We start from the raw sequence: 22,883 nt of genomic DNA on the forward strand, positions 1-22,883 counted from the left end.
CAGCTAATTTCTTTCTATTTTTTAGTAGAGACAGGGTCTCGCTCTTGCTCAGGCTGGTCTCGAACTCCTGACGTTGAGTGATCCACCCGCCTTGGCCTCCCAGAGTGCTAGGATTACAGGTGTGAGCCACCGCGCCCAGCCTTGTATTTCTTTTAAAATGCTGAAAAAGAAAATGAATTTTAAAAGTAACTTTATCACAATGTGTATTTGTCCATTCATTTATATGCCTGCATATATTGATCAGATCAGTGAATTATTCTGGTGCATTTACACTAGTGACTGGAAATGAGACATTATCTAGATTTTGTAGTGTCTCCAAAAAGGTCAGGGTTAATTATTTAATTTTCTTTTTTTAAATAGCTTTGTCTTGTGTCAAAAGCTAGTGAAATTGTGATCTCTCAGGGTAATGTTGGTATGTTAAGCCTTTAATGAAAGTAGTTATTCTTCTAGCCTCTCCCCTAGATAACATTCTTCACTTAATTTACCCAATATACCCTTGGCATATTGATGTTGATACAGATGGGAATGTCATAGGACATAAATATCTAATATATATAAGGGAACAAAACTTAATATTGTTTGGAAAGAGGCAGCAGCTCTACTAGTCCTTATTTCTGGTTCCATACTTCCAGTCACTTTTGCCAGTTGTCCAAACTGGCTTATAATTAATTACCACCTAATGATATTAAAATCTATGAAGTATGCTCCATAGTATGGCTCAAGTAGCCATGACTTCTGGTATAAACTTTTCTGCAGCAGACTTGTTACAAAATATTATTAATGTATACCTATTGTTTTAAATTGTCATGAAGATATGTATAGTTTTCAAACATAAATGTCCTTCAGTGGATGGTAAAGTATATATCTATTGGAAATGCCTAGGAAATAACATCTTTCTAGTTATTTTAAAAATCAAATTACATGGCAGGTGTGGTGATATTTAAATTTTTTGGTGATTTTTATTTTTTTATTTTTAATTATTATGGGTAGATAATAGTTGTATATCTTGATAGAGTACCTGTGACATTTTGATACAGGCATACAGTAGGAATTAATCAAATCAGGGTAAATAGAATATCCATCACTACAGGCATTTATCATTTCTTTGTGTTAAGAACATTCCAGTTACACTCTTCTAGTTATTTTAAAGTATATCCTAACATATTGTTGATTATAGTCAACTTATTGTTGATTTGTTGTGCTATCCAATATTGTTCATTCTAACTATTTAACTATATTTTTGTACCCATTAACCATCCCCACTTTATCTCTCTCTCCCCAGCCTCTGGTAGTAACCATAATGCCACTCTGTCTCCATGACATCAATTATTTTTCATATTTAGCTCCCACATATGAGTGAGAACATGTGAGATTTGTCTTTCTGTGGTTCGCTTATTTGATTTTATGTAATGTTCTCCAGTTCCATTCATGTTGTTGCAAATGGCAAGATTTCATTCTCTCTCGTGGCTATCTAATATTCCACTGTGTGTATGTACCACAATTTCTTTATCCATTCATGTGTTGATGGACACTTAGGTTGATTCCAAATCTTGGCTATTGTGAATAGTGCTGCAATAAACGTGGGAGTACAGATATCTTTTTGATATACTGATTTTTCTTCCTTTTGGTATATACCCAGCACTGGGATTGCTGGGTCATGTGGTAGTTGTATTTTTAATTTTTCAAGGGACCCCCATACTGTCCTCCATAGTGGTTGCACTAATTTGCATTCCCATCAACAATGTGTGGGGGTTCCCCTTTCTCCACAACCTCACCAGCATTCATTATTGCCTATCTTTTTGATAGAAGCCATTTTAACTGGGGTGAGATGATATCTCGTTGCGGTTTGAATTCATATTTCTCTGGTAACTAATGATGAGCATTTTTTCATATACCTGTTGGCCATTCGTTTGTCTTCTTTTGAGAAATGTCTACTCAGATCCTTTTTACCCATTTTTAAATCAGATTATTTGATTTTTTTTTTCCCTGTCAAGTTTTTGGAGCTCCTTATATATTCTAGCTATTAATCCCTTGTCAGATGGGTAGTTTGCAAATATTTTCTCCCATTCCATGGGTTATCTCTTCACTTTATTAATTGTTTTCTTTGCTGTGCAGAAGCTTTTTAGCTTGATGTGATCCCATTTGTCCAATTTTGCTTTCATTACCTGTGCATTGGGGGTATTGCTCAAGAAGTCCTTGCCCAGGCCAATGTCCTGAAGCATTTCCTCAAGTGTTTTCTTTTAGTAGTTTTGTAGTTTCAGGTCTTAGATTTATTTAAGTCTTTAATCTATTTTGATTTGATTTTTGTATATGGTGAGAGATCACAGTCTAGTTTCATTCTTCTGCATATGTATATCCAGTTTTCCTGGCACCATTTATTGAAGAGACCGTCCTTTCCCCACTATATGTTCTTGGCACCTTTGTTGGAGATAAGTTCACTATAGATGTGTGGATTTATTTCTCGGTTCTCTATTCTGTTCCATTGTTCTATGTGTTTTTATGCCACTACCATGCTGTTTTGATTTGAAGCTCTGTAGTATAGTTTAAAGTCAGGTAACATGATTCCTCCAGTTTTGTTCTTTTTGCTCAGAATGGATTTGACTATTCTGGATCTTTTGTGGTTCCATATAAATTTTAGGATTATTTTTTCTGTGAAGAATGTCATTGGTATTTTGATGGGGATTGCATTGAATCTGTACATCTTTTGGGGTACTATGGACATTTTAACAATGTTGATTCTTCCAGTCCATGAACATGGAATATCTTTATGTGGTGATATTTTAATAGTGATCTATTTGCAGACATCACAAAAAGTACCCCAAAAGATGTATCTTAAGAGGGGCTGTGGGCCTAGACTTGTAAATTGTCATTCATATTCCTTTTAACTAACTTTTAAGATTAACTGATTTATTATAAAAATCCTAAGAGCAAAAAAATTTCATGAGTTCATACCATTTCTCCCTTCTTTCTCTCTCTCTCTTTTTAAGAAACAGAATCTTGCTCTGTCACCCAGGCTGGAGTAAAATGGTAATATCATAGCTCACTGTAACCTCCAACTCCTGGGCTCATTCAGTCCTTCTGCCTTAACCTTATAAGTAGCTAGAACTATAGGCTAATTTTTAAATTTTTTTTAGATACGGGATCTTGCTGTATTGCCCAGGGTGGCCTCAAACCCCTGTTCTCCAGCAATCCTCCCACCTGAGCTTCTCCCTTTTCTCTTTACAGCAACACTTGGTTGTCTTTAGTCTTTAAAAATTGCTGGTGAACGTTGGTTCCGTTTTCTTTGTTTATCCAGGTAAGCTGAAGAATTGGCAGTTATAGTCTGAATGAGAAAGGAGCAATGTGGGCGGGTGCAGTGGCTCATGCCTGTAATCCTAACCCTCTGGTAGGCCAAGGCTCACAGATCACTTGAACTGAGGAGTTCAATACCAGCCTGGGCAAAAGTGAGACCCCCATTCTCTACTAAAAATAGAAAAATTTAGCCGGGCATCGTGGTGTGCTCCTGTAGTCCCACCTACTCGGAAGGCTGAGGCAGGAGGATCATTTGAGCCCAGAAGTTTGAAGCCGCAGTGAGCTACGATGATGCCACTGCACTCTATCCAGGGTAACGGAGTAAGGCTCTGTCTCAAAACAAAACAAAACAAAAAACCAGGAAATTGAGAAAGGAGCAATATATATTAAATTGTAAAACAGAGATGGCTATAATTTCTTATTTAACACATTTATGAAAAATCAGATTGGGTAAAAAATTTAAACTTCACGTTCACCTAAGAAAAAAACTATGGTTCACTAATCAACCCCAAATTCCAACACTTCATTTTAGTTCTGACGTTGTGGACTTTGAGCATAGTATATCTTAAAGTTCCTCCTCTAGCCATTAATCAGGATTGTCTGTCTTTCAGGCAAAGAAAGCAGACGTCGTGTCTTGTTGTATGCTCCTTTACTCTTAGCACAGGACCCCAGATTTTGTTTGTGTTTAGTAAATGAGCCATTCATCATATGGTGCCCCTTTTGAAGGATGATAATTTGTATTAATTTTTTTACACACAAAAAGAAACAAAATGTGTTTAAATCTTCATATAATTTTTTTTAAAGCTTTTTTTGGTTTGTTGATATTGATGATGATACCTTACCTAGCTGTTAAGGTCCTGTTACATGGCTTATATCTTGTGATCCTCTCAATAACTTTCAGGTATGGGGGGCATTGTATATATGAGAAAGCTTAAACTCATCAACGTTAAGAGGCTTACAGTAACTTTGCTCATAGTAGCAGATTTGGACTCTAGAGTCCAGTTCTTTTGTCTTCTACTATGCCTTTTTTCTTCACTGCACTACTGTCCAGGCGTTGATGTTCCAGAGAGTGAATTCATTCCCAGAATGTAAATATGAGAAATTAGAGACTGATTAATTGACTGTATTAAGGATTTATAAGTATAGTAAATCTATTGAGGACTCAAAATACTCAAATATTTGTGAAAAGTGTTCATCTTAGTTTATATCCAGAGATATACAAACATAATTTTTAAATTTGTCTTCGGAGCTTTACACATGGGTTATAATTTTAACAATTTTGTCCCAGACTAACAATTTGTTAGCCTTTCAAAAATTTTTTTTGCTTTGAAGTGTTGTGGTTATTTATTTAGTAATATTTCTCATATCCCTGTATGGCTCTTTTGAAATTCACATATAATTGCTTTGGAGCAGGTACAGGAATATAGCATAAATCTTATCTGCCACATTCCACATTCAGATCTCAAGGCATAATCCTTGTTATTTGCAGTAGTTTTTGGAAATGGACCTTTTCCGACTTTATCTCCAAGTATGTATTCTATGGCTCTTATATGATTTTGATATTATTTCCTTTTATTACACCCAGAAATATTTGTTCTAGACAAATTTTTATGAGCAAATGCATGGATTAAATTAAATGTTTTATCATATAATTCTTTACTTGAGTTTAATCCAAGCACTGAAAAAGTTATTATTAAGCCACACAAGTTTACACTAGAATATAACCTGAGTTATAAAAACCAGACTTTACTTACCACATTTTCTTAACAGAATTATTTGGTCTGGGCTACCTTACGAAGTTTCACTTATAAATAAGTGTTCTTATAGTAGTACTGTCTGGTTTAGCACCTGTTCCCTATTAGTATTTTTCTGGTCTGATGATCTTCTTTAGTTTCTTTCAGTTTTACCATGCCTGATACCTCTGGGTTTATCTGACCTTTTTTTTCATGTTTGCCAAATAGAGTTCATTCACACTATCATTACTGTATCATTAGCTGGATGCATTTGACAAGATTGGTATGAGTTTCCCAGAAATTCTAACTTTTGTTCCTGATGTGTTCTTGATACTACCATTTCTAATTGGGGCAAATGCTAAAGCTAAGGGAATAATTCTGTCAATGACTGATGTGTAAAGGCTTTTAAGCTTATCAGCTTATGCCTCAGACCATGTCTCTCCTAGAAGCTGTCTTTTTATATAAGGTATGACATTCGAGTCTATACTTCTTTCTCTGAAGCTTTATATGAATTCAAAAGGGCATTGTTGGGGCATTCAGTGAGAGGTGAATTCTCATCTACATGCATTGTGTGATTTTTTTTCTTCTCTCTTGGAATCTAATGGCTAGTAGTCCTTCAGTGCAACCGAGGGGGGAAAAAAAGAAAAACCTGATGGCCAACATTTGCTTGGCATTTAAAGAATGATATATCAGAAAAAGTAATGGTAGTCAACATGAAACAGGTCTAGGAGATAGTAGAACTTAGTATCAACCCAGATGCTTAATCTTAGAAAATGATTTCCAGGCATTTAAGGTAGCAAGTATTATGAGTATTTTGATACACAAAAGCAACGTTTAACTTACCCCGTTATCTCTTGCAGTAACAGTACTTAATTTGGTGGCCACTATGACACACCAACATTTATTGGTTTTAATGGAAGAGTATAGTTAGAATCTAGCAGGAACAGAGAGCTAACAAGTACAAGACATTTTTTCATACAGTAATTTATTTTGACTGTAATTCCTGATATTGATAGGCTTATTTTAGTATTTCTGACCCAGAAATTTGAGAGGGATTCCTTATGATATACAGTCAGGCTGAATTCAGTTGATGCTACCAAGAATTTTAGTGATGAGGTTATATTTGCAGTTTATCATGGAAGTATAGAAACCCAATTTTTGAAGCAGATTATAACTTTGATGATTACTGTCTGTGAATTTTTATAATTATTCAAATGACCGGTCCATAATCATACAGCTGGTAATATGTAGAACTTCAGTTAGGTATAGTCTTTCTTGTTAGGAATAACAGCTTTATCAAACAAAGTGATTTTCTGTCTCATTTAGGAACTCAGGATCAAAAATTGTAGTGGTGGAGAACATTATGTTGATGGTATTCTGTGGTTATTTTTCTTAATCTCACCTCCCCTCAAAAGATCACATTTAACTTGAATGTCTAAAAATAAAGATAAAAAACCTGAATGCCTAATACCCAGTCTTTGCATCTAGTAGTGTTTGGTGTGATCATCAAGCTTTACTTGCACAGCAGAGCAGAGACAAATTGTAAGTACTCTGAATAGATAAATATTCTTGTCCTAGTTGTTGAATGTTGGACCACGGAGATCTCAACCTGGCCAAAGAAGAGAACCCAGAAAGATCATCACAGTTTCTGTAAAAGAAGATGTACACCTGAAAAAGGCAGAGAATGCCTGGAAACCCAGCCAAAAACGAGACAGCCAAGCTGAAGATCCTGAAAACATTAAAACCCAGGTGAAAACAGAAGCATATCCTAACATTGTTTTGGAATTATAATGATATTTTAAAAATTTTGTTTAACTTATTTTGCCTTATTAATATATGTAAAGGTATCAATTTAAGGTTTTTTGTATATTTTTTCTTATTAAAAGCATTGTTCTAAAAGCCATCACGAATGCCAGGCAACCTACTACCATATTCTCTTGAAATTGCCGTCTGTGTGCCTTTTCAGAATAGTCACCATGTTTCAAGGGTTCATATGTCATAGACTTATCATTCAAGCTTAAATTAATATTTTATTTCTTTAAAATGCATTTTTACATCCTCAGTGATTGAGTTTCTTTCTCCTGTGCTAATCTAATTACTAAATACATTGCTTTATATGTCCTTGTCAGGCCTTCATTTCTAATAAGCTAGAATTTAGAAATTCATTTTGTTTTGGAATCTTTTGCAATAAAAAGAAATAGTGAGAATAAATATTTTTTGCCTTATTCTCAATCTTAGGGGAAAGCATTTAGCCTTTCGTCATTAAATAGGGTTATAGATGCCCTTTTTCTAGTTGGGAAAGGTCCTTTCTATTCCTAATTTGTTCAGTGTTTTTACAACACTATTTTAAAAGACTTTTGCCTAGTATTCCATATTATGCCATAATTCAGGCAAATTCCTATTTTTATGCATTGAAATTATTTACTATAAGGTGTTACAATGGAACTTCTCATAGTTAAAATCTTTTTACCTGTCCCTAAATAAATTTCTAGAAGTAAATAATTACTGGTTTAGAGAGCACATCCATAGTTTTGAAGCTTTTGATACACATTGTCACATTGCCCTTAGAAATGTACAGATGATATTCCCACCAGCGAAGTATGAATACACCTAGTTCCTAGAATTTCCATCAGTAATGAAAAGAAAGTATTATAATTTTTGACTATTTAGTAAAATAGATGAGTTTAATTATTTCTGTGACTAGTTCACAGCTTTTGTTAATAATTTGAAATGTTGAACTTATAAATTACAAAAAAATTAATCCTTACAGAAAGTAATATATTGTCACAGCTACTTTAATGCTCTTTTCTTTTTTGTGGCCCTTCTAGGAACTTTTTAGAAAAGTTCGAAGTATCTTAAATAAATTGACACCACAGATGTTCAACCAACTGATGAAGCAAGTGTCAGGGCTTACTGTTGACACAGAGGAGAGGCTGAAAGGAGTCATTGACCTGGTCTTTGAGAAGGCTATTGATGAACCCAGTTTCTCTGTGGCTTACGCAAACATGTGTCGATGTCTAGTAACGGTAAGAAGAGAGGAAGGAGTAAAACCAGAAATCTTCAAGAGGTATATTCTCCCCTCACTACACATTCTTCCCAGAATTGTTATTGGGGCAACGTAAAGGGGAGAATATATTTTTAGCACTTACTGATACAGTATCCTCATTGTATAAAGAGAATCTTGTTTTATTAAAGTTACGTACTCACCGCTGGAGGGGGATGTGGAGACTATACTGAAATGGGCATGAGATGGTCTCATCCAACGTGAGGAAGAATGAGTAAGGTTTAAATTAGTAATTTGAAATTATTGTGGGCAACCAATTTTTCCTGACATGTCATGCTACAGAAATAAAGCAAATGCTTATTTTCACATTTAATTAAATTTGAAATTTAAAAATATGTTGGTTATGATTCTAACCTTTGTGAAAATGAAAGGATAGTTGTCATGTGGTCCAGAAGGTTTCAAAACTAATAATTTCATCTCATAGAAACTGTGAGATTTCTCTCTCTTTACATTGTCCGCAGCCATTTAATCTCCACAGCCTGTCAAATCTAGGGCAAGACAAAGTGGGAGACCAAAGAACTTCTGATTAGTGTTCATTGTCCTGCTCTATTCTGCAATCATAAAACTGCCATGTACCATCTGTGTTTTCTCTTCCTATTACTGTTACCAAGGTACTTGTGTCAGAAATGTGTGTCCCTTTAACATTTGAGTTTCTTCTTACTTACGACAATTCATTGTCATCGTGCCTCGCTTTTTAGAAACAAGCCATGAAAATGCAAAATTCTGTCATTCTACCTATATTTTTGAGTACCTATATCAAAGGTAGGTAAGTCTTTGGGGGCTTGGAAAAGTTCTTCTGTCCTTAAGGAACTCAAAATCCGCCTTGGAAAAGCATTTCTAAGAAAAAAATGACTTATAAAGTATTTTGTGATGTGGCAGTATGGTGATGCCTCAATGGATGGTTTAGACCAAAAAATATGTTGGAAGAAAAAGAAATCACTATGTTGGTGGGGGAGTGACAAAAAGTTTATGAAGCAAGTAGAGTTTGAGTTAGACCTGGGATGATGGGCAGGGGGAGTACAAGTATAGAGAAGAAAGAACATATTCCAGGTATGTTCAAGTCTCCCAAACCAGTATGAACCAGCTTCAGCCCACCACTGCAGCATGCTTACAGAAAAGTGTAGAAATTGTTAATCTACAGTGCAGTGTGTATCAGCAGAGTGAACACACCTTACACCCTGGTCAGTACTCTTTACTGTTCCTTAAAGGTAACCAATTTCCTGACTTCTAACACCATAGCTGATTTACTTTTGAGATATTGAGAGGCTGAAATAAAATGATGGCAATGAGAATAGAATCATAGGTTCCTAATACAAACCAAGTACAAACATCAAACAATTATAGGAGTATTGTGCTTCTAAGTATGAAAAGCTAAACTTATAGAAGAAAATTGAGGAGACTATCTTTCTGAATGGGAAAAGATTTCTTTAGCAAGATTCAAAACATAAAGGAAAAGGTATTAAATTTGACTGTTAAAATTTACAATTTTTGGTGCAGCAAAAGATACCCGTAAATACATAAATATAAAGATGAAACTACAGCTTGGGAGAGTCTGTTTGGAATGCATATAACTGGTAAAGTATTATAATAGAATCCAGAATTGGGGAAAAAGAAGCAAATCAATAATGGGAAAACTAGCCCAATTAAAAAATAGGCAGTTGAGGCCGGGCGCGGTGGCTCACGCCTGTAATCCTAACACTCTGGGAGGCCTAGGCGGGCAGATTGTTTGAACTCAGGAGTTCGAGACCAGCCCGAGCAAGAGCAAGACCCCATCTCTACTAAAAAAATAGAAAGAAATTATCTGGACAACTAAAAATATATAGAAAAAATTAGCCAGGCATGGTGGTGCATGCCTGTAGTCCCAGCTACTCGGGAGGCTGAGGCAGTAGGATCGCTTGAGCCCAGGAGTTTGAGGTTGCTGTTAGCTAGGCTAATGCCGCAGCACTCTAGCCAGGGCAACAGAGTGAGACTCTGTCTCAGAAAAAAAACAAAAAATAGGCAGTTGATAGGAGTGAAAATCCATTGGCCAATAAACTTAAGATATTCATCATTATTCATTATTAGGAAAGTGATAAACCAAGAAAAGATCAATCACAATCCTATACAATTCACTCTCTCAAGATTAAAAAAAAACCGTTTTAAATATTCACAAATATGAATACAACCACTTTGGAGAGTAAATGGATGATAGTGTTGAAGATTCTCATATGATATTCCCCAGTAATTTCACATCTTGGTTCATACCTCATAGAAATTCCCAGATTTCCACAAGGAATCATATATAAGAATGTTTATTTTTTATTTGGTTTTAATAGTGAATAATAGCAAACAATTCAAATAGGCTGCCTAAATAGGGCAATAAGAGTATACTATACTTTTTTGATTAATGGATTTGAATAATAATATCTATACAGCAACAATTAAAATTAATGAAGAAGGAGTGGAGTGTGGTGGCTGACACCTATAAACCAAGCTAGTTGGGAAGCTGAGGCAGGAGGATCAGTTGGGGCCAGGAAGTCAAAACCAGGGCAACATAGTGAGACCCCATCTCTAAAAAAAAAAATGGAAGAAAGAAAAAAAAAAATTAGCCAGGTATGGTAGTGCACGCCTGTAGTCCTAGCCACTCAGGAGGCTGAAGCAGGATTGCTTGAGCTCAGGAGTTCGAGACTGCAGTGGGCTGTGGTTGCACCACTGCACTCCAGCCTGGAAAACAGAGTGAGACCCTGTCTCTTTAAAAAAAAAAAAAGAAAAAAATTATTGAAATAGTACTAATTCTATTGGCATGGGTCAACTTCAAATATGCAAGATAAAATTGTTATTAACTAAATATATAATAAAATTACACTGATTGGAAATAATAAACATCAAATTCAACATAAGGAAGAAGGAAGTGAAATTAAGCTAAAGTATACAAGGGTAAGTATTAGGACTTCTGGTAATGACAAGTTAGATAATTCAGACCACCCTTCCATGGAGACCAATTAGAAAAACTGGTCACAACATTTTTTAAAATCTTGAAGGCATCTATACAGAGGCTAGGAGAGTATCAGTAAGCCCATCACTAAAAACTACCCCAGTGCCAGGAAAGGCAGATGGGCTTCAGTATCTCCCTATCTCCAGCCCCCCAGCATCTCTCCCCTTGCCCTCGGTCTCCACAGGCCTGGCCTCCCAGGCAACCTGCATACTTTAAGGGCCACATAATGCCGTGTTTATCCCCACCCGCTGGCCTTTTAAGCTTGTTTCCTATCATTTCAGTCTTTCAAGCTGGTTTTTGGTTTGGGGGGCGGTAGAAAATCTTGAAGGCATCAGAGAGCTAAACAATACTGAAGAATTAATTACTAAGTCTAAAATCCTAGAAAAAGTAGAAATTCACAGAAGAGAGTGAGACATTTGATGAAACATCCCTCTGGAAAAGGCACCTAAAAGTCAAGAACAACTCATTTTTCATAGAGTTGCTGGGCCAGGGAGGTTAGAATTTGGGACCAAGGCCCACCTAAAGGAGTGACAGAAGCAGCTGTAGTAAATCCTCCTATATTTTAGGTTGAGATCCCAAAGGACTGAATGCTTAGAATAAAGGTGAGCCAGAAATTGACCTGCTGTCACAGGGACTGTAGCTTTACATCAAATCATCTCAATCCTTAGTTTGGATCATAGTTATTTGAGATTGTTAGTGCTCCCATAGGTACCTGCAAGAAGCAAGCAAAAATCTAGAGACTCTCATAATAGTCTTTAAATTATTTAATATTTCTATGAACAGTTTTTCTGATGTTTAGCACACAACTGGAAATAATTAGACACACAAGGAAAAAAGACATGAATGAGAACCAGCAACAAACAAACCATTGTCCTGCAAGGGCTCCAGATACTTTATCAGGCATAGATTTTAAATGACTATACTTATTTTGTTCAGGGTAATAAAGATGAGATTATAAACTTCAACAGTGAACTAGAAAGTATATCAAAGAACCAAGTAGAAATTCTAGAACTGAATTTTATAATAAAATTAAGAATTTAATGGATGGGTTTAACAGGATATCTGACACAGCTAAGGAGAACAATTATAAACTACAAGATAGGTCCATAGAAAATGTCCAGAATGAAGCACAGAGAAACCAAGAGATGAAAAATACAAAAAGGACAGTAAGAGGTGGGGAGGATTCTGTAAGTAGATCTAACTTTGTTCTAGTTGGAGTCTTAGGAAGAGAGGAGATAGAACTTTAAAAAGTAATAACTAAAGAGAATGGCTGAGAAATTTTTCACAATTTCTGACTTCTTAACAAACCGCACAAATGAATTTTTTTTAAAAAACATGAAAATGAAAAAACTCTTAAGCTAGTCATAATAAAGCTACTAACAATAAAAGATAAAAAGCCAGGGAAAGATAATATTAAAAAGAAAAATAATTTGCCTGAATGTTTCATAATCAGAACGCAAAAATCACTGTATAGAAAGGGATTGATAAATTGAACTACATTAAAATTACAAACATTTTTTTATCAAAGGATGTTAAAGAGAGTAAAAATGCAAGCCTCGTAGTAGGAGAATATAATTGTAACACAAAAATCCAATAAAGGATTTATGTCAGATAATTTTTAAAAACCCTACAAATTAGTAAGAAAAAGTTTTTTAAATGGACAAGAGCTTTGCACAGACATTTCACAAAATATCCAAATGACTGACAAATGTGAAAAGATTGATAAACTAGGTGAAAAACAAAACCATACAGTAACACCAGATTTCTAAATTACTAGGTAGTTACAAAATAGTTGAAGCAACAAGGACTCTCACATACTGCTAGTGGGAATGTCAATTGCAACAACCACTGTGGAAAAGAGTTTAGTGTTATATACTAAAGCTAAAGTTATTTTTCTGCTATAATCAGCGTTTCCATTCTTGGGTATAAACCCAACCAATAAATATAAATTTCTTATATGCTAGGAAACATACAAAAATGTTTGTAGTATTTTCGTACTGGAAAAAAAATGAAACAATTTCCATCAGTAGTATGGACAGATAAATTGTTACATGTTTATACAAGAGCAATGAACCTAAACTACAACTACATGCACATGGGTGAATCTCACAAAAATACATGAGCAAAAGAAGCCAGACCCAAAAGATACTATGTGATTTTTTTTTTTTTTTTTTTTTTTTTGAGACAGAGTCTCACTGTGTTGCTCGGGCTAGAGTGCCATGGTGTCATCCTAGCTCACAGCAACCTCAAACTCCTGGACTCAAGCAATCCTTCTGCCTAAGCCTCCCTAGTAGCTGGGACTACAGGCATGTGCCACCATGCCCGGCTAACTTTTTTCTATGTATTTTTAGTTGTCCAATTAATTTCTTTCTATTTTTAGTAGAGACGGGGTCTCACTCTTGCTCAGGCTGGTTTCGAACTCCTGAGCTCAAACAATCCTCCCGCCTCAGCCTCCCAGAGAGCTAGGATTATAGGCGTGAGCCACCGCGCCTGGCTGATTTTTTTATATTAATGTTCAAAAATGAAACAAAAATAAACTTTGATGTTTGGGGATGCACATCTATGGTGTTAAGGGTTGCATATATTCAAGGAAGTAATTGTTTAAACAACCTAGAAGGCTTTCGTAACTTTGGAGGCAGAGTGGTGGTTGTGCTTTGGAAGAATTCAAGTGGATCTTCTAAGAGGTTTTCAGTGTTCTGTATCTTGACCTGGTGCTATACTTATACTTGGTGGTGTTTATGGAAGTTTTCTTTGTCATAATTCATTGAGCTGAACGTTAAAAAGTTTTTAAAAACAAAAACTGAACAATAGAGTGAAGAGTTTAAAAAGCACTATGGGCTCTTAAGCTTTAATGTTTAGTTTCTTTTAAAAAGATCTAAAACAAAAATGTTTAAATGTTAGGATTTGACAAATTTGGGCGATGAATACATATGTGCTATATTATTTTATACTCTGTTAGAAAAGAAATCTAGCCAATACTTTTTCAAGATGGCATGTACATAGACCAGTGTTGCCCAAAACTGAGATGTTGTTATACATTTCACTAATGCCAGCTTAAGCAGATTTCTTTACTTCAAGCTTCTGTTTACTATGCTAATGTTTCTTGGGAAATCAAATAGGAAAGATCCACTGTGTACAGCATTTTCCAAACCTATTAGACCATGGGCACTTTTAAAAATTCCCTTAAGGTAATTATTAGTTTGAGAAATGATACTTCCTGACAGAATGACAGAAATTGAAGACAGTAAATAAAAAATTAAACCTGGGGAAGGTACTTTTTTGTTATTTATGGTACTTATTAATTTATTCAAGTAAATTCATTATCAGTATATTTTACTTGAGCCAGCCACAGGTTAAATTGTAAAGTCTTTGGCCTGATTTATAGTCTTAAAAAATGTATAGGCCTGTGCCACTTTTCATGGATTATCAGTGTTGGTTATTTGAAATAAGGGAATCTAGTTTTGCTTAACCATGTATTGTCATATAATATGGTCCTAAAGAGTAGTGGGAATCAGAGCAATATTTTTTTTTTGAAATATGTGCTAAACTGGTTATGTCTAACTTATTTAATCCTCACAACCATTCTGTTATCCCTATTGTACAACTTTCTCTGAAAACTACAAAATTGCCTAAACAGAGATTTTGTACTTACACAATAGAAGTTTCAAATATATTTTTTGATAGTTATTCTTTGTTAAAAGGTAAAACCTTAGCTCAAGCAATGAACTAGATTAGAAATCTCAACCAGATGGATTTTTGTCCTCTCAGGGGACACTTGGCAGTGTCTGGAGTCATTTTTAGTTATTGCTACTAGCATTTTAGTAGATAAAGGTTGGGGATGCTGCTAAGCATTCTACAGTGCACAGAATAGCCCCCATAACAAAGAATTATACAACCCAAAGTGTCAGAACTGTTGTGGTTGAGAAACCCCGGCCTTAGATTGTTGAGATTTTAAGATGTGGAAGAATACTTACTCTGGTTGTTTAGAGCAGTTGTTAAATCACTGTTCTGCCCTCATGACATTACATGGATTACACACCTCCTTTTAAGACCTCTTCTGGCTGGGCCTAGGAGTTCACACCTGAAATCCCAGCACATTGGCAGGCCAAGGCGGGAGGATCGCTTTGAGGCCAGGAGTTTGAGATGAGCCTGGGCAACAATAGCCAGACCTCATCTCTACAAAAAAATTTTAAAATTTGCTGGACATGCTGGTATGGGCCTATAGTCCTAGCTACTCAGGAGGCTGAGCAAGGAGGATCACTTGACCCTGGGAGTTGGAGGTTGCAATGAGCTATCATCATGCCACCACATTCCAGTCTGAGTGACAGAGTGAGTCTCTGTCTCAAAAAAATAAATAAAACTTCTGTTTCTTTGCAGTGATTATCTAGGTGAATCCTAGAGAATAAAATTATTTTGTATGTCAGTTTTTTCATGAGGTCTTAAAGGGTAGACTTTTAAGAAAGATTTCTTAGATTTACAGAGGAAATTGATATAATAGATTTGGCTTTCCGAAGTTGTTCTGCAGTGCTGAATATATGCACATACATTCATACATACCATATACACCATAGAACTCCACCAAGGCAAACCATATAAAGCTTTTGAGGATCAATCATAAGAGATAATAAACCCTGCCTCTGAAGTATATTGTTGCTTCTAGTGGTTCACCTAGGAATGACTGGGGAGGCCTGTGAGAACACCCTCACAAGCTCCCTTTACAAACAGCAAAGCATTTGAAACTAGAATTTAGCACTTCTTTTAGGAGGAGGACATATGAATTGAATGGCAAATGGATAAGAAGAGACAGGAGAAATCTTGTCGTGTATCTGAATCTGTGCTTAAATACAATTTTAAATTGGATTACTGGAACTTTAAAGTTCTGTACTTTTGTTCTAATCATAACTGAGATGAAAATCCCCCTGTCAGAACCCCTCTAGAATATAAACTCTTAAAGGCAGGACTTTTTCTGTTTTGTTCACTGTTCAAGTCCCAGGACCTAGAATAGTTCCTGACACATAATAGACCCTCCAGATGTGTATGTTAAGAGTGAGTGTGTAAATGCCTGAATGAACAAATAACCAACTTGCAAGAGTTTTATGCCCTGAGACTATACTTTTGGTACTTTTTATGTCTGCTGTGGCAGGCATGCATACCTTAGCTACAAAGAATGGCACTAAAGGCAGATGATTTTTTTTTTTTTTGAGACAGAGTCTTTCTCTGTTGCCCAGGCTAGAGTGCCTGTGGCGTCAGCCTAGCTCACAGCACCTCAAACTCCTGGGCTCAAGCGATCCTTTTGCCTCAGCCTCCTGAGTAGCTGGGACTACAGGCACGCGCCACCATGCCCAGCTAATTTTTTCTATATATTTTTAGCTGTCCAATTAATTTCTTTCCGTTTGTGGTAGAGACGGGGTCTCGCTATTGCTCAGGCTGATCTCGAACTCCTGAGCTCAAACGATCCACCTGCCTCGGCCTCCCAGAGTGCTAGGATTACAGGCGTGAGCCACTGCGCGCGGCCTTAAAGGCAGATTTTTAAGCATCCTGTGTCCTGTTTACCAGATCCAGAACTTGTAGTGTTACTACTTTAAGTGTTTAAAAGCAAAACATGAAGAAGAATGACAGGACTGAGAATAGGAAGAGACACAGAGGGCAAGGGAAGCAGTTAAATCTCATCAAAAATAAAGCCTGGAATTATAGACATGAGAAGTCAGCCTTGGGCAATAGCAAGTGGCTGGACTCAACTGGAGGAGGAGCGATGTCCAGCTCTCCTGATGGAAGATAAAAAAATGCGTTGAAGAAAAGAATGATCAGAAATAACTTACACTTTCATAACTGATCAGCCCATTTTAAATCTTGTGGGCATACCTGAACACTACATCCCCCTTCAGGTATATCTAATAGAGATTAATGTTGATAGATGTGTTCATAGTATGTTATGTACAGGTTTAGCAAGTGGTTTACTAAGGTCAGGACATAACTACTGATAGAAGATAGTTATGTCACCATGGACCTGGGAATTATTAATATATTGCTTTATTAAACAATTAAAGAACAATTGTTTTGTTACTGTTTACTTCACATTTAAGAGTAAACTATCCTCAAGAAACCAGAGTTTAGAGGTAGTACATAGGTGCCACTTGCTTACATTATACTAGTCATTCCAAATACTTTACCTCAGACCATCACTTGCTTTTGGGGCAAAATGACTACTGGACCATGGGTTGCCACTAGCATCTTGTTATTCTGAGACAGTATTGAAAATCCTGAACTAAGCAAAGCCAGGGCTAATCATCCCCTTTTCTATCCTGTTTGACTACCGTAATTACCACACAGCTGACAGCCCTTGTTGAGTCTCTGGAATTTGATCCTTTTGGGAATAAGAAGTATCTATCCTTAATACTTACAAATACGCCAGCAGTACAGGTCCTGTTGCTTGAAGAAAATTACTACCCAACGCTGACAATATTCATATCCAAGATTGCTGAGTGACCTATATATGGACAGGTCTCATCACACAGTAAACAGTTAGTTTACTACTGTGTCAAAATGAAAAGGTAGGTGCTTTATGGTGAGTCTAGCTTACCATGCAGCATTACTAAAACATTCCAACTGACGCCCTTGCTCCCTGAGAAAAAGAAACCATCTCTCAAATAGCCCTTTTAAAACACTTATACATCTTAATTTTGATCATGGACTATTAAGTGAACATTTTAGTTGTCTAAATAGCTCCTTTTCTCACTGTCATAAAAAACTTTTTATTCTTTCTGTTATCCATGATCACATGTGCAAGCATCTGCCTTGTCCACTGTTATGGACTGAATGTTTGTGTCCCAAAAAATTCATAGGTGGAAGCCCTGACTCACAATGTGATTGTATTAGGAGGTGAGGGTCTGTGGAAGGTAATAGTTTTAGTTGAGGTCATAAAGGTAGAGCCCCCAGAATGGAATTAGTGCCCTGATAAGAAGAGGAAGAGACACAAGAGCTGTTGCTTGCCATGTAAGGACACACAGCAAGAAGTTGGCTGTCTGCGATCCAGGAAGAGAGTCCTTACAAGGACCAAATCTGCCGGCACCTTGATTTTGGACTTCTCAGCCTCCAGAACTGTGAGAAATAAATGTCTTGTTGTTTAAGCCGCCCAGTCTGTGGTATTTTGTTATGGCAGTCCAACCAGATTAAGATAGCCACTCCTCATGGTCTGCTCCAACTGACCAATTTCAGTGGATCTCCTCCTCAGCCAGTATCCAGCAGACAACAAATGCTGACTTACTAATGTAATAATCCTATTGAATTTATCATCTCTTAAAGACAAAAAAAATTACCATGAATCACTATTCCCATAGGATATGTTCTCACTGGCCCATTCCCGTATTTCCATAACTTTGTCAACCATTCCCAGAGGGCATTAAGACCTCGTTCCATAATGAGTCTTTAGGGAACTGTACAGCTAGGTATTCATTCATTCAGAGATATGTTCTTGCAAATTGGTGGCCATTCTGCTGGTTATTTGGTTTTAATCTGTGTGCAGATATCTAAAACCTTACACACGTTCACATATTCTTCATGCCCTGTACATGTGACATTTACTTTGACCACCGTTTTGGGGTAGCAGGTATTAATTTCTCTTGCTTTTTGTGATTCTCTCCTTACTGCTTAGTGAGCTAACTTTGCTTATTTCCTTTCTTTGAGACATATGTTATTATAGGTTACCCTTAATTTTTAATCATAAGCATTGCAAATAGAGCTCTAGGTGTTTAAATATAGTTTTATTAGTTTACTGGGCTCTTACTATGTGCTAACTGCTATTTTTTGTTGTTCCTGGACTATTTCATTTAATCCTCCCAATAGTCCTAAGAGATACATATTATCCCCTCTCATCACCAGCAAATGGGGGGAAAAAAAGAAAAAATTAAAAAAAAATACATGTTATCCCCATTTTTGAAAGAAATGAGTTTGCTGAAGCTAAGTAACTTGGCCAAAGTCACATGGCAGAGCTGGGATTATGGCTATTTTCAAAGATCCCTTTTTCAACAGCTGTTTTAAAATGTCCCTCAATCTACAAGCATTGAGATGTCTCTTTCAGAGGAAGGGACTGAGGCTCAATGAGGTGGCTCAAATTCTCATAGTTGATTAGTTAGAGAGTTGAGATTCAAATTGTGATTTGGTGACTCAGATTCTAGTACTCCTTCAATTTCAGTTACAGCTTACTTATCTGTGACTTATTAAAATGCTTCCACACTGGATGCTAAAAGCTGGCCTCCAGCTGGACCCAGGTACTATGCCTCACTTGTTTTAGATGATGAAACTGAAACTTGAGTTAAAAGAATTGCTTTTGTTTATAGCAAGTGATCCCTAACCCAGCTCTTTCAACATAGCCTTCCCTGTGCTACAGGTATAAAAGTAATAGCTTGTATACCTTTTCCCCTACTTAGGTCATTCTGTATGTTTTTGTCAACCAAACCGTCACAAACTGTATTTATTTCATCTTTCTGACTTGGGGGTAGGAGCTTAATTTAACTCTAGTACCTTTTACCATGTGGCAGTGGCTTGGATTTTCATATCGTTGCCCACATTTCTCCCATTTTGTACACAGTTAATGCTTGTAATGCAGGAAACATCTCTTTAGAGATAATAAATTGTCGCCCAGACCATTTTTATCTTATAAGTCAGTTATATACTTAATGATAATATAGGTGATTCAGGTGAATATGCCAAGAAGGTGGATAGGACTTTTTGGCTGGTTTAACTTATATTCCTATAAAAGCAGCAAATGGGATATAACTGCTCACTTTTTAGAACCTTGTTTGTTCTAGAACCTAACATCATGTTGATGCTCTATTCTTTACCAGCTTGCTCATGGATATACTTCTTGGTTCTCTTTTGTATTTCCTAATACAGTCAGTACATACTGTGTGTTCTGAGTCCCTTATGGTAGGAGAGAGAGTATACTTTTAGATTTTCTTTGGAAAACCTTTGCTTTCATGTAGCATTTCTTTTCTTGAAGGCTGATGAATTCCTAAACCCTCTTGTTTGACTTTAGAATAGGCCTGACTTTGAAATGATTTTAAGACACTTGCATTTGTATGGCTTGAATTTGGAGTAAGGATACATTAGCTTTTCTCTGGTTGTCTAAAAAATTACTTGATATTAATAATATTCCCCTATTCCTAAGTTAATGTTTTCTGCTGAAAAGAAATGTGTAGTGAAGTACTTGGTCCCTTAGTTAATTAGAACTAGACTTCTGAAATAATTTTTCATATGTCACAGGGAATATATTGAGGAATGTGCTGTCAGCTCTAGCACAAATATGCTATAACATTATCATCCTCAGTTCTCAAGAAGCTTTTCTAGCCATTCAGCCTTGATCAGCAGCTGTCCGAGTCCATTCTGGTTAATAGCATTAACTATTTTGCGAGTATAAATACAGTGCATACTGTTATCACCGAGATCTACCGTGACTCCTAGGGCAAAGACCATGCATACATTTGAGAACTTTGGGAGCTACTTTGTGATTCCAGAAAAACCGTTTTGCTATGTTATAAAATAGCTGTTCAAAAGGATGTTCAAGGGGATTTCATCTGTAAAATAGAGTATTTTAGAATCACTGCTGCAGTATGCTGTTCTTATATTCTAAACACGTTAATAAGAACATCTCTGTGTTTGGTTTCAAGTAACCTTGAGCTATTACAGTTATTAGAAAACAATTATTACTGGATTCAGATGAAAATCTTGTAAGCATCTTGCCTCCAAACTTGTGGAGAACTAGTATATTCTTCTGGCATGTCAGAAATAGCAGTAAATGTGCTGTATTGATAGTCAAAGTACTAGCATTACAATATTATGACATTACCCTAATGAAAAGATATTTCAAAAATTCTCAAATGTTCCATCCTCTATTCTAGAATAAGGATCTCATCTATCCGGGTGCGGTGGGTCACGCCTATAATCCCAGTGACTCAGGAGGCTGAGGTGGGAGGATTGTGCCATTGCACTCCAGCCTGGGTGACAGAGCACAACCTCATCTCTTAATTTAAAAAAAAAAAAAAGATCTTATCTAGTACAGCAGTTTTCCTGTGGCCCTGAAATTCTTCCCTGCCTTATGTCATTTCTGTTTGTTCCTTTAAACCAATATACATATTACAATGGTAGTTTAAAAAAAAAGTAGTAACCCTACTTTTAACCCTACTTTTTAACCCTGTAAGTGCAGGGTTATAGTTTTAATGATATGGCAAGGATTTCCCATGTCAACCAGAGTCATGGCTATAAAAGATACAGTACATTTTTATTAGAGGAATTCATGTTTTTCTACGTAAAATTCAAGATGTCTCATTGTTGAATCATGAAATGCTTGAAGCTGAATTGTATACCACTTGTAGAATGCTTATGTGTGATTTAGTCAGCGTTATTTTACACAATAAAGGAAATAGATATTTTTAAATGTCTTTAACCTTGCTGCTTTTGCATTTTCCTGTCTGGATGCAGCTGAAAGTACCCATGGCAGACAAGCCTGGTAACACAGTGAATTTCCGGAAGCTACTACTGAACCGTTGCCAGAAGGAATTTGAAAAAGATAAAGCAGATGATGACGTCTTTGAGAAAAAGCAAAAAGAACTCGAGGCTGCCAGTGCTGTAAGTTTTTTCACAGAAAGATAGTACTTATCTACTTTGAGTGCTGTCAAGTAGAATTTGCACGAAGCCATATACAGCATCTCCCTACTATCTTGAGAGGGGACTGGAGCCTTTTTTTCATGTAGAGATACCATATTGATATTTCAGGGAATGCTTTATTCCTTTTCTTTAGTGCCTAATGTCAGAGCAGCTCACCTCTCCAAGCCAGGGATTCAGTCTAATCCTAGACCTCAGAGACATTGCTTTGTTCCAGAAATCTGAAATGGATGCAAACTTTTGGGTATAGTTCAGTTTTCTGAGGAGTAAGTCCATGGTTAGCTGTCAGGTTCTCAGAGGGAACCTGACCCCCAGAAAGGGTAAGAACTGTGAATCTTAGTGTCTATTGTGCAGTACAGTTTTCATCATCCAGATGCTATTATTCCTCCCTACACAACAGCCAGAGGAGAGGACAAGACTTCATGATGAACTAGAAGAAGCCAAGGACAAAGCCCGGCGGAGATCCATTGGCAACATCAAGTTTATTGGAGAACTCTTTAAACTCAAAATGCTTACTGAAGCCATCATGCATGACTGTGTGGTGAAGCTGCTGAAGAACCATGATGAAGAATCCCTGGAGTGCCTGTGTCGCCTGCTCACCACCATTGGCAAAGACCTGGACTTCGAGAAAGCAAAGGTAAAACTTCGGTAACTTAGAAACCTTCAGGACGGGCTCTTTGTCAGTTGCAAAAGAACTTAGACTGTCAACAAAAGAGTTCCATCTTGCCTCAACAAGTCTAGATTGCTCAGTTTTCTTCTTTTACCTATTCCATTGTCAGTGTTTGACCATCATGCTTCTTAGCACATTTCCACTAGTCAGAGGTGAGGAGGGTCCCAAATTACATAAAAGCCAATTTGTAGATTGTTCACATTATTTGGCTCTTGTTCTTTTTCTTCCTCTATAACCATTTCACAAGTCATTTGTATGTATAGCAAATTGTGAGCAGAAATAAGGAGAGAAAAGTTACTATGAGCCACACCTAAGGGTGATGCTGAAATGAAGACCCGGTAGCTTTCTTGAGTTTATGCTCTAATTAATGACTCAGCTATCTAACCATAATGTAAGAAATCATTAAAAATACTACAATTCAAACATAGCATAGTGCTGTCCAAATAAGGGTTGTGGAAATTAGAAGTGCTTCAAAGAAATAATGTCAGGGCC

General features: G+C 36.5%; 1 protein-coding gene across 1 annotated transcript in view; it reads left to right on the forward strand.

The window, feature by feature from the left end:
- Positions 1–22,883, forward strand: part of EIF4G3 (eukaryotic translation initiation factor 4 gamma, 3) — a 128,575-nt gene that overhangs the window by 12,188 nt on the left and 93,504 nt on the right. Inside the window, exons 6-9 of the mRNA XM_012659254.1 lie at positions 6,603–6,773; positions 7,853–8,050; positions 21,539–21,685; positions 22,122–22,358. Coding sequence (XP_012514708.1) covers positions 6,603–6,773; positions 7,853–8,050; positions 21,539–21,685; positions 22,122–22,358 — 753 coding nt within the window. The remainder of the gene's footprint in view (positions 1–6,602; positions 6,774–7,852; positions 8,051–21,538; positions 21,686–22,121; positions 22,359–22,883) is intronic.

This window comes from Propithecus coquereli, unplaced genomic scaffold, assembly GCF_000956105.1.
Source record: "Propithecus coquereli isolate 6110/MARCELLA unplaced genomic scaffold, Pcoq_1.0 Scaffold600, whole genome shotgun sequence".
Classification (NCBI taxonomy): domain Eukaryota; kingdom Metazoa; phylum Chordata; class Mammalia; order Primates; family Indriidae; genus Propithecus; species Propithecus coquereli.